General features: G+C 31.8%; 1 protein-coding gene across 7 annotated transcripts in view; it reads right to left on the reverse strand.

The window, feature by feature from the left end:
• Positions 1-13,385, reverse strand: part of LOC108909914 (disks large 1 tumor suppressor protein) — a 215,581-nt gene that overhangs the window by 5,335 nt on the left and 196,861 nt on the right. For 5 of the 7 annotated variants that reach the window (XM_023455316.1, XM_023455319.1, XM_023455321.1 and 2 more), the window contains 8 exons: positions 10,590-10,803; positions 10,144-10,298; positions 9,732-9,981; positions 9,572-9,674; positions 6,751-6,804; positions 6,372-6,413; positions 6,173-6,259; positions 2,012-2,161 (listed from right to left, as the gene is read on the reverse strand). In XM_023455316.1, coding sequence (XP_023311084.1) covers positions 2,012-2,161; positions 6,173-6,259; positions 6,372-6,413; positions 6,751-6,804; positions 9,572-9,674; positions 9,732-9,981; positions 10,144-10,298; positions 10,590-10,803 — 1,055 coding nt within the window. The remainder of the gene's footprint in view (positions 1-2,011; positions 2,162-6,172; positions 6,260-6,371; positions 6,414-6,750; positions 6,805-9,571; positions 9,675-9,731; positions 9,982-10,143; positions 10,299-10,589; positions 10,804-13,385) is intronic. The other 2 variants (XM_023455317.1, XM_023455318.1) reach the window with 2 other exon arrangements.

Genomic DNA, 13,385 nt, shown 5'->3' on the forward strand with positions numbered 1-13,385 from the left:
GGAATTTGCATTTTATTTTTTCTGCACTAAAGACGCCACACCCTGTATATAATTAGACAAATCTAACTTAGGGAAAAGAAATACTATATCGTGATTCTTCTATAAAATTCCTGTCACTCTTCACAGTATACATAAAAATGATAGGGATTTTATAGAAAAATCGCCTCTGTTGAAGTCAAGAACCATGAAATAGATATAAACCCCAAATCCAAAATAATACTCATTAATTACAATTCTCACTACTCCTAAATCCGATATTTTTGAGCATTCTCTGCATGGAAATTGTAATGTACTATTCATAGTGTTCCAATTATGTCTGAGCGCACACTCTTGGATCATTCATTTGTTACCAGTGTCTATTTCTATCTTTGCTTATTGTGTATAAAAGGATAGAAGCTTCCTAGTTTCATTTCTCAATTTGATAGTTTCCACCTTAGGCGTTTCCTTTCGTGTCATAGGCGTGCAAGGGGAAAAACATGCTATTCCAGTGTACTTAAAATTGGAATTGTGTGTAAGTCTTAATTGCCAATATGTTAATAATCGGGGTAGTTAGAGAATTTAACAACTCCCTCTGGGAAAGGATGGCAATTAATAATTACACATATCGGAAATTAAAGCAGATTGTTTAATGATATACATTTGTTTGAGTTGCATCGAACGGGAGATTACCCTGAGGTTAAGGGCAGTAAAGTATTTGAAAGATGGTTTGCATCTACTTTACGTTACATCTTGATACAGTGATTGTCATGAATAACTGCTATCGTTTAGATTGAAAAAAGGAAGAATCATAGTATGGTGGAATGGAAAACATAATGAATATACATTGTTTAAAAGTGCAATTATTAGCAATTGCAAACAAATGAAAAACCAAAGACAGAATATGTAGTGGATGAAAGGGCTAAACAAGTGTAATATCATGAAGTGTTACACTTCTTTGATTACCACCGTACATACCATTGTGAGCTGTACATAATAGAACATAAAACAGAAGATGTAAGAACAATTTTTTTGATAATGATGGTAAATAAAAGAAAAAAGTGTACCTACCTATGTGTTGGGTATTTGGATATGTCAAGGTGAGTGTACATTTTTAAGAAATTCTAATTTTCTAGTTTTTACCAAAACCAAAATATCTATTTGTTTTTCTATATTTAATAACACAGGCTGTTAAGATTTTAACCCAACAACATGAATATACTTTCCCAAAGGATTTTGGTGTGCTAAGTTCAAATTCGAGGTCTAAATTTCTCAATTGGCTCTAGTTTTTGAGATATCCTAACCTAAAAGTGCCAAAATCGAGATTTTTGACATATTTGAGGTTATGTTACAAGAAAAGGTAAATTTTTCTGCTGAAACCATTAATGGGATTAATCCATTAAATTTCAACATGCAATTTCTCAAAGACGAAATATGATATTGGGATAAATCCAATTGCGTTTTAAAGTGTAAGTATAGCACTCCAAGACGCCAATAATAGTTTCAGCAAAAAAATTACTTTAACATAAACATAACCACAAATATAAAAAAAAAATCGCGATTTTAACACTTTTAGGTTACGATATCTCGAAAACTAGAGCCAATTGAGAAATTGGGACTTCGGATTCGAATCCAAGCGCCAAAATCCTTCAAAACAGTACATTCTGATTTCTGGGTTAGAGAGTCCGCCAAAATTTGTCGGCATGTGAAATTTTTTGAATTCTCTAAAATGATATGCCCATGGAATCGCATGCGTTGAATGTCTGCATTGTTGACGCATACCATACCTGTCGAGAATGAGACTTTTCACCTTGAAGTTTAGAACGCTATAAAAGTTTTGTTCCATCATAAAAAGTTTAAATAAAACAGTGACTTCAGAATTAGAACGCTTCAGAAATATTTTAAGAAAAAATTTTAGTCTCATTTTTTTTTGTTTCGAGGAGAATGGACCTCGGAAATTAGTTACATAGTTACACCATATATTTATAGCAGTTCCAAATTATATGATTTTTAGGAGAAACAATCAAATACTTACGTGGCACGCAACTGCCGAACTTTTCCGGAAACTCCGAGATCAAATCGTCATTGATACGGTCTTTCAGCGGCCCTAATATGATAACTGGTCTAGTATAAGTAATATGCATCTGCTGGACTGGTTCGTAAGACAATACGCTCTCCTCGTTGCCTGCAAACAAAACGGTCAAGTGATTCTTTAAAATACCGGGATAGGTTATCGAACATAACTAAAAAAAAAATTTTACAAAAAATTAGTGATTAATTTTAGTCAAGATGTTCACTACTCTAAAAGCTAAAAGTCAAAGAAGTTACTACTAAAAAACTGTTCGACAAACATTCACAAGTAGACCGAAATCTCACCCTAAGAAGAAGCTAAAAAACATGTTAAAGTTCTAGAGATACTTTGTTTTGATTAGATAAAAAATTTCAAGGAACGAGAGACAGTATCGCAGGTAGAAAATAAACAAATCGCAAATTGGCAAATTAAACGGAATACCACAAAGTCCACCTACTTACGTACACGCAAAGTACGTCTAAAGTCTATTGTTAATGCAGAATTCACTAGTCTCCTATAGGAGCTATATGCACATTCGTCCTACGTGATACGTGGCGCGCCAAACAGGAAAGTGATCAAACGTGGATTTGCCAATAAACTATTTTTTATTTACAAATATTTTATTACGTTATATTACCGCCACTATACATTACCAAACTTTGCAGTCTTACTCAAATTTCATATTCAGCGCACCAATTACTTAACTAACTCTACATTAAATAATGTGACGATACCCTACGGTAATTTGAATTAAATATAGTTGCTAAGCTATATATACCAGCTAAGTATAAAAAATTTTCTGAAACGTTTATTTGCTATATGTACAGAACATATTTTTGTTTGTTTCATCTGTGTAAAAACGTGAACACACAAAATTTTAGGGATCCAGACTGCCTCAGTCAATCTAGCACTTATTTCTAGTTTTTCCAGATATACTTCAGAATGTGTCAATTGTATTTGAGGATACTTAATTTATTCCAGAAAATGTCGATAGTATTTCATGTACATAAACAGTTTTAATACAGAAAATGTAGTTTATATTTCAGATTAGTCATATATCTTTCAAAGTGTAATTTTATTTCAGAACTCAACTCAGAAATCACACTTGTATCTCAGAATAAATAGTCGGTTTTAATTCAGAAAATGTATACTGTATTTGAGATTAATCAGTTTTAATTTAGAGCAATCAGTTTTAATATAAAGTGTAAGTTCTATTTCAGAACAGTCAGTTCTAATTTAGAAAATACAAATTATATTTCAGATTAGTCAGTTTTAATTTAGAAAATGTAAGTAACATTTAAGAAGAGTCAGTTTTAATACAAAGTGTAAGTTCTATTTCAGAATAGTTAGTTATAATTTAGAAAATACAAATTGTATTTGATATGAGTCAGTTTTGATTCAGAAAGTCAGTTGTGTCAAAAACGTAAGTTCTAATTTACCCAACATCAGTAGTTTTTTCAAAATAATTTAATAATAATAATTTTTTTTAATTCAGAAAATACAAATTGTATTTCAGATTAGTCAGTTTTAATTTAGAATATGTAAGTAACATTTCAGAGCAGTCAGTTTTAATACAAAGTGTAAGTTCTATTTCAGTACAATCAGTTCTAAAATTGTATTTAAAAGCAGTCAGTTTTAGTACAAAATGTAAGTTCTATTTCAGAATAGTCAGTTTTAATTTAGAAAATACAAATTGTATTTGATATGTCAGTTTTATTTTATGAAATGTAAATTATATTACAGGTCAGTTTTAATTCCGGAAGTCAGTTGTGTGAAAAACATAAGTTCTGATTTACAAAATATCAATGGTTTTTCAAAATATTCAGTTCTGATTTAGAAAATACAAATTGTATCTCAGATTAGTCAGTTTTAATTTAGAAAATGTAACATTTCAGAGCAGTCAGTTTTAATACAAAGTGTAAGCTATTTCAGAACAGTCAGTTTTAATATAGAAAATACAAATTGTAATGATATTAGTCAGTTTTATTTTATGAAATGTAAATTATACAGGTCAGTTTTAAATCAGAAAGTCAATTGTGTCAAAAACGTAAGTTCTGATTTACAAAATATCAGTGGTTTTTCAAAATATCCAGGTTTAAAACATAAAATGGAAATTGTATTACAGATTAGTCAGTTTTATTTAATTCCAAGTGTAAGTTTTATTTTAGAACAGTCAGTTTTAATTTAGAAAATGTAAGTAACATTTCAGAGCAGTCAGTTTTAATACAAAGTGTAAGTCCTACTTCAGAATAGTCAGCTTAGAAAATACAAATTGTATTTGATTAGCCAGTTTTATAAAATGTAATTATATTACAGGTCAGTTTTAATTCAGAAAGTCAGTTGTGTCATAAAGGTCAATTCTAATGTACAAAATATTCATTTTTAATACAGAAACTGGAAATTGTATTTCAGATTAGTGAATTTTAATTCATAAATCATCCAGTAGCATTTCAGAAACAATAAGTTTGAATACAAAAACCATAAAGTGTATTTCAGATTAGTCAGTTTTAATTCAGAAATCATCAGTTGAATTTCAGAATAGTCAGTTTTAATTAAAAAATTGTATTGTTGTATTTCAATATTTGCTTTAATTTAGAAAATATTGCATTGCAAATTAGTCAAGTTTTAATTTAGTAATAATCAGTTGTATTTCAAAGATGTTTAATTTCAGAAAATTCAAAGTGAATTTCAGATTAGTTACTTTTAATTCAGAAATATTAGTAATATTTCAGACTATTCAATTTTCATTTAGACAATGTAAATGGTATTGAGATCAGTCAGTCTTTGTTCGAGAAATCAGTCAGTTTTATTCACAATGTGTCAGGTGTATTTCAAAATGGTCAGTTTTAATTCACAAACCATCAGTCATATTTAAGAACAATCAGTTTTAATTCGGAAAATGTATATAGTCTATCAAATTAATTAGTTTTATTTCAGAAAATTCTGAATAAGTACCTACATGTTTTCTAGAAAATAAAGTAGAAATCAAACTGCAATTTAATTAACATTTTTCCAAAATAGACCAATCTAATCTAAAAAATAAGTAATGCCTCCAGATATAAAATTTATAGAGATGGGCAGTGAAGAAACCGCTGAAAATAAATTAACCGTTACCGAAATAGGTCTGGAAAAGTGGTAGACCGACTGAGTCTGAAAACCTGGGATTGTTAGTGATTCATACACACAAATACCAACTTAAATTACGAAATTTTCACACAGGAAAAACATGTTTATACAAAAACACTTAAAGCTGACGGCACTTTTGTTCTAGGCAATATACAATTTCTAAAGTGAGTCACATTATTTAAGCTCGAACGCGGGATGATTGATTCTTTGAAGATGAGGTTGGTTAACGATGACTCTCATTAATATTATCGGGTATTAGTCAGCCGACTGAACTTGTATCAATACAAAAATCGCTTCCATTTTAATGTGAGTGATGCTAAGCAGCGAGTTTATCCAAATTCTTGTCAGCGGGCACGGTTTTAGTCGGTTTTAGTGAAGCAAATGACCGTAACCAACGTTTTAATGCACAGGGTGGTTCCTAAATCTACGCCATAACTTCAAGAGGCTGTTCGTTATATTGACATTTGGAAAAGAAGGATCTCATATACATCATTTACTCAAATCTCTGACGATCTTTGACTTACACAGTGTCAATTAGAAGCGAATTTTCAAAATATTCTGGGATATTGGGTGACATATTCAGTGAATTTTTGCTCAAATTTCATCAATTCGTGTAAAATACCTTCAGAGATATTTAAATTTTCTAGACGACTAAAATGACCGATGGAACAACCTCCTGCAACTACGAAACGGACTTGAAAACACCCTGTATAATATATTCGGTCACTCTCTGGATAAACTCTAATTAATGAATGAGGTTATGGCACTGAAAAAGAACGTGAACAATAAAATCATGATTTTTTTTTTGTAACAGGAGCAGTAACCAGTTTTGAATGCAATTAAAAAAAAATCAACGATTTGGCGGTGCCTGCCCCTGTTACGGCAATGATGATGTACTGAATGAATGGCTATCGAAAAAAAAACACGCTGGATTCAAATCAGTGCAGTATAAGGGTCGCGATCGCTTTGCCGCCATGCATCCACAACACTAACACTTACTAAAGTCGGCTAAATTGTCATTATCTTCCAAATAAATTAGAGTAATCTCTTCCATATACGGTAGCTCAACCCGATATAATATTTCACCTGTACTATGAAACACAGAAAGAAGCCAAAAAAGAAAAAAATTATGTAGTAAAACCAAAACGTCAATGCGGTATAAGATTAAGTATTTTAAGATATTAAATCGATACTGTACCTTCTGTGTTGGCATCCTCCTGCGTGTAGCACAGCATGAAGGCTGTAATACAAAAGGACCCAATTAAAAAAAAAAAAATTGAGGGAACGGTGCGGCACCACAATCCGGGGGCAAAGTCATCACATCTCACGCAATATTCAGAACCAAAAAAAAACCAATTCAGTTATTTTCCGCGCAAATTAAATTGCATTACATCGCACTGGAATACTCAACAGTAAACAAAACGGATATCTAGTGGTTAAAGAGATTAGTAGAGGCCAAGCCAAACGGTTAGTAAGTTAGTGACCGACTAAATCTACGACAACGAATTACACAGTGTCTAATTATAATGGGGGGAAAAAAGTGTGTTCGTTTTTATCTCAAGACTGTCAGTACTTACATTGAGGTGTTTTTTCTTTATCGTTAGCAGATAATTGGTGTTCGGAAGGAGTTTCTATGGGTAAAAAAATAAAAATAAGGTCAGAACTAAAAAAAAAATTGGTATGTTCCGTAATAATCCCGCGCTTAAAATAAATCAAGTATATTAACAGTAGTCGATGCAATTAGTAATAAAGAAGATTAGTGTTTAACAATGAACCAAAACCATAGAATTAATTTTAATAAAAAATCAGTAGTAATATTTCAAACCTCTAAAAGTGACTTTTTGGGACAAGAAACGTTTGGAAATATTTATGAATAGTATCTACACTTTTTCATGTATATCTCAGAAAGCGTCAATTCTATTTCAAATTAGTCAGTTTTAACACAGAAAGCGCAAATAGTACATCAGAATAGTCAGTTTTACATCAGAAAGCATAAATTGTATTTCAAAACAGTTTTAATTGAGAAAGTAATTTCAATTTCAGGTTAGTACAGTCAGTTTTAAATTAAGAAAATAACGATCAACAGTTGGGTGACACTTTTGGTGCAAGGCTTCAGTTATTTAAACTTTCTTTTCTGTGTGGCAAAAAAAATGTGAATTGTATATCAGAAAGAGTCGGTTACATTTAAGAAGCTTTCACTGTTTTGACAGTAGTTTTATTCCAAAAAAATGTATATTGCATATTAAGTCAGTTGTATTTTAGAACAGTCAGTTTTAATTAAAATATATCAGAAAACATCAACCATATTTCAGACTCGTTAGTTATACCTAAAAAGCTAACTTGTAATTTGGAATAGTTATTTTCACTTCAAAAAATATAAATTGTTGTTCAGTTAAGTCAGTTTCATTTCAGAAAGTGTCAAATATATTTCAAAATTATCAGATGTATATTACACAGTCAGTTTATTTCAGAGATAAATATTATTAATATTTCAGAGTAATTATTTTTACTTCAGAATATGCAAATTGTATTTCAGAAAGCACAAGTTATATTTAGGATAGTCAGTTTTAATTCAGAATTTGTAAGTTGTATATCACAAATGGTCACTTGTAATTCGGAAAATATAAATTGTATTACAGAAAGCATATATTGTATTTCGAAATAGATACTTTCAATTCAGAAACAGTAAATAGTCAGTTTTAATTCAGAAAGTGTAAATTGTATATCAGAACGGGTTAGTTGTAATTCGGAAAATATAAATTGTATTACAGAAGGCATATATTGTATTTCGAAATAGACCATTTTCAATTCAGAAACTGTAAATTGTATTTCAGAAAGCATAAATTTTACTTAGGATAGGCAGTTTTAATTCAGAAAGTCTAAGTTGTATATCAGAAAGGATCAGTTGTAATTCGGAAAACATAAATTGTATTACAGAAAACATAAGTTGTATTTCGCAATAGACACTTTTAATTCAGAAAATGGAAATTGTATTTCAGAAAGTATAATTTGTATTTAGGATAGTCAGTTTTAATTCAGAAAGTGTAAGTTGTATATCAAAAAGGGTCAGTTGTAATCGGAAAACATAAATTGTATTAAAAAGCATATATTGTATTTCGAAATAGACACTTTTAATTCGGAAAATGTAAATTGCAACCTCTATTTCAGAAAAATGTAAATTGTATTTTAGTTGTCACTTCAGAAAGCATTAATTGTATTTTAAAATCAGTTTTAATTTAGAAAATGTAAATTGTATATTAAAAAATGCCAATTGTATTTCAGAGTATTAATTATATTTCAGAATAGTCAACTGTATTTCAGAAAGCATAAATTGTATTTAGGATAGTCAGTTTTAATTCAGAAAGTATAAGTTGTATATTAGAAAGGGTCAGTTGTAATTTGGAAAACATAAATTGTATTACAGAAAGTATAAATTGTATTTCGAAATAGACTTTTAATTCAGAAAATGCAAATTGTATTTCAGAAAGCATAAATTGTATTTAAATAGTCAGTTTTAATTCAGAAAGTGTAAGTTGTATATCAGAAAGGGTCAGTTGTATGTAATTCGGAAAACATAAATTGTATTACAGAAAGCATATATTGTATTTCGAAATAGACGCTTTTAATTCAGAAAATGTTAATGTAACCTCTATTTCAGAAAAATGTAAATTGTATTTTAGTCGTCATTTGTATTTCAGAGAGCATCAATTGTATTTTAAAGTCAGTTTTAATTTAGAAATTGTAAATTGTATATAAGAAAGTGTTAGTTGTACTTCAGAAACTGCCAATTGTATTTCAGAGTATTAATTATATTTCAGAACAGTCAGCTGTATTTCAGAAAATGTTATTTATATTTCAGAAAAGGTGAATAATATTTTAGAATAGCCAATTTTAACACTGACTGTATTTCAGCTACATTAGTTGTATTTCAGAATTTGGTAAGTGTTTCAGGAGAAATTCAAGTGAGAGACTTTAAAAAGTACTAGCAAACACTAAAATTATTTTTAATTTTTCCATTATTATGATAAAGTAGTTATTAATAACTTTTTAACACTTTCTGAAAATCGCTTTGTTTTCTAACAAGTTAAAGTTTTCTGGAACTGAATTGACAAAAGCCGACACTTAATTAACATTTTCTAAAACAGCATAGCCTATTTTGAAATACAAATTGAAATGACACCATGCAATTAAATTGAGTGTTTCTTCTGATCTGGAAAAAGTGTAGTTTACTTGAAAATTTATCACGGAACATACCTCAATATGAAATTAATATTAATTAGAACCTAACGCGACAAATGTGTAGGAAACCAACAAAATTACTATAAAATTGGGTAGAAACTAGTACAAGGGATGGTGGAGATGTACCATAATAAAAAATAACAAATGAATACCACTTACGTTCTTGGTCTGAACCATCTTCAGACTTATCGTCTTTGCTTTTCATGAAGGGGAACTTCCTACTGAACGAAAAGTTTTTCTTTTTCCTATCTAAAGTCGATTGCTGAAAGGAAATCGTAATTTTTAGGAAAACGCTTCGGAAAAACCCTTTAGCTTCTACCTTTTCGAGTATGTTAGGCATGTGGCCTTGAAATTTAACAGATCTATCTCTGGCGCGCTGCTTCCTCTCCCAGCGCCTCTTGGATGGGACGATTCCCATACCCTGTTCATCTCCAGTATTAAGTACTCTCCGCGCTTGCCACCACTCGTCGTCGCTGGCATTCGTGACATGGAGGATGTCGCCGTAGTGGAAGGCCAAACCGCGGCTTGGAAGGCCATCGTCCTTCATCGGGTCATAATCGAACAAAGTCCTGGAAGAAAGTCGTCCATGAAGTACCACGCATTACAATGTACCTGAATTTCGGTAAATCAAGACCGAGTCATTTGAACTACTTTTTGTCTCTCTCTTCGGAAAATGAGGGTAACCTCCCGAAAATGTCGAAAATGATCAACCATGTATGCACGAAACTTACCTAACGTAGAGAGACCTCTTTTGTGATGTTCTGAGTAAGGTGCCCCCCGTGACAGGGTGGGCCATTTGTTGCTTAAGGTCATGGATTTTGGCTTCGAATCTATTGTATTCCTCTGGTCTGTACTGTACCACTACGTTGACAGTTTGGTTTGTGCCCTACAAACAAAGATAATTGTATTGTTTTCGAGACATTTAGACTTGGTTTTCCCTGTTGCAAGACATGTCAGTAAATTCAGTCACTAGCCGTCAGTTCAAGGTTAATCAAGTCATACGTAAACTAAAACCCAAACTGTTCACACTAGAGACAGAATTTCGCAAATAAAAAAAAATAAGCAATTTCTTTAAAATTTGTTTGATATATGATTATAGATAAATTTGTTATTATTACATGTTTATTTTGATAGGTGTTCATAAAGAGTTTAAGCTGACTCTAAACTTTCCACTTACTTTGAGGGCTTGTGCCGCTTCCTCGTGAGTGGCATTCCTCAAGTTCACCCCGTTCACGCTGAGGATTTGGTCCCCCCTCCTGAGTTCGCCGCACAAGTCCGCCGGTCCCCCAGCTAGGATAAAAGAGATGAAGATACCCTCTCCGTCTTCACCGCCAACTATGTTGAAGCCCAGACCGTTGGGACCTTTCTGGAGAACGATAGTGCGGACCTCCCTGTAAAGAAAATGGCAAGTTTAGTTTACAGTTTATGCTTGTGGTATAAGATAACGATAAGAGTGGGAAATCAGAGATCAAAGTGTAAAAATTCATCGAAACCACGAGGGAATTTTTCAAGAAAAACTCGACCAGCGTTGTCACTCTCGCTTGGTTTCTCATCATTAATTTTCTTTGAGAAAACTGAATAGAGAACATAATACACATCTTTGCAATTGGTTTTATGAGCTGTAGTGTTCAGTGATTTAAAACCATATTATTAAAATTGACAGGCATTATTGGGTTTTGGGCTCTATAGCAAATAGGCAACCAGCAATACATTTTAATAGATTTTATTACACAGTTTGTCTAAATATGAATAAATGCACAAATAACAGACTTTCCTCCATTCTAACGCAGATTTTCTATAAGATTGAGTTAGTTTGGAACTCAAATTACGTTTTGTTCTAAAGAAATTTGTAATTTACGATGCCAAATGCGGCAAATTACAAATTTCTTTACAACAAAAAGTAATTTGAGTTTCAAACCAAGTCCATGTTAGGAACTGTTTTTTTAAAAGAGAAAAACTAAATAAACAAATAGGTGAACAACTAGGCTTAGTTCTCAATAAATGATAGATTGTGTTTCATAGCCTTATTATTTATGTATATTCAGCTGACGGTGTGATTCTGGGTTCCTGCGTTAGAGACGAGAGTCTTATTTCAGCAGTGTAGTGGGTAATACGTGAATACGTTCTCAGCGATTACTTATTAAAATCCTATTAATTAAAGCACGTAATTAGGGCAGATCTGTCTCTATAAATCAGGTGTTGTTATTCTCACTAATAGTGAAAGGTGTCATTATTATTATTGTCACTAATGAATGAATGGTAAGGCCGAGGGGCATTAGCCGAGGGGGACCGTATCCAGGGGCTGAGCCGAGAGATACGAGGATGACAGAAGTGAGCGTATGTGTGTGTAATTTTGATTACAGGTGTTCCAGATGCATGCACAACCTACATCGGGGATGCTTATTCGAGTGACCACCAGATAGGACAGCGAAGGACGGGACGGGGCGGGGCGCCCCCGGTGAGTGTAAACCATAATTAGTTACGTATTCATACAGCAGTACTTGTTTGTTACATATCACGAGTGATTGCCAGGAACCCTGATCACATCTCATCTGCCCATTGTTGCCTCTTGACAGTCTGACTGCATGTTTACGTACTACACCCGTAAGGTAAAGCTCCACTTGAAAACATACACCTAACATCCATTTTATAGAAAATCTGTGTTAGAATGGAAGAAAGTATTTTATTTGTGCATTAATTCATATTTAGACAAACTGTGTAATAAAATCTATAAAAATGTATTGCTGGTTGCCTATTTGCTGTAAAACCCTCTAAAGTATAGATTATGATACTCAGGGCTGGTATTTCATTTTCCAAGGATCTAAAATCTAGATTTTGCTACAAAACATAACAAATTCTTCTTGCCAAGTAGACTCATTTTTTTAATCAAATCCTGTTTCCTTACATTATTTCTGTTCATTGAGCAGAACAACAAATCGACAACAAACTTGTGATTTATGCTTAAACTGTCATACCAACACTTTTAGCATTAGGTGTTTTAGTCTCTTTATCTTTGTTGGGTATTATTTCTTTCGCAGTGAAACAATTTTAGAGTTTTCCGTTGTCTAATGAAATATACTGTTTCCTGTAAAGTTTGTGTAAATGGTCTCTCCCTTTCTCTTAAATCCAGTCAACAGACTAATGTGGTTTTAAACTCATTTTGATGACTGTCAGCTAAAGTTAAAATTACAAAAAAAATATGAGATAAAAAAAGGACAAAACAGAGAAGTCGTCTTCTCTCAAAAGAAGTGTCAGTGTTGTTGCTATTGTTCAACTGTGTTCGAGATATTAATAGTTGAAAATCACTTTCCTTAAATTCGTGGCTCTCATATACAGGGTGGTCCCGAGGTAAACGTCCAAAATTCATGGGTAGATTCCCGAAACAAATATTGCGATTTAGCTTTAACTTACTGCAAATGTTTATAGTTAAAAGCGATACAGGTTTTTTTAGTTTTTAGATTTAAAATAATATTTTACATTTGACACCCTGTATCTTTTTGACTATCAACTTTTGAACTAAGGGAAGTTCTAAATCGTAATATTTTTGCTTTGGGAATCTACCCATGAATTTTGGCTAGTGATGTAAATGGTAAAATGACAAATTGTTACTTACATAAATGACTAAAATTATCGTATTACGTACCGCGAGATAACGGATGTAATTTTTGTAACTTACGTAAATTACGTAATTTACTGTAATGTTAATTTTAAATATCGCGCCAATTTCAATTTTGACATTTAAGGTTTTATAACCTTTTTTTATTTTAGCAATATTAGCATTCATTCCGAAGAGTATGGTGATAGTGAGGATGAGGACCAGGATTATACAAGCTCTAATAGCTGTTTTACATTAACAATATTAACGAAGTTCTTCATGAATTAATTCACGTAAACAGTGTGGTTTTACACTGCTACAGACTTTGTCAAGTTTATTGACGCATAAATCAGTTCTACCAACAAATCAAAGCAAATA

This window comes from Anoplophora glabripennis, unplaced genomic scaffold, assembly GCF_000390285.2.
Source record: "Anoplophora glabripennis isolate ALB-LARVAE unplaced genomic scaffold, Agla_2.0 scaffold623, whole genome shotgun sequence".
NCBI classification, from domain to species: domain Eukaryota; kingdom Metazoa; phylum Arthropoda; class Insecta; order Coleoptera; family Cerambycidae; genus Anoplophora; species Anoplophora glabripennis.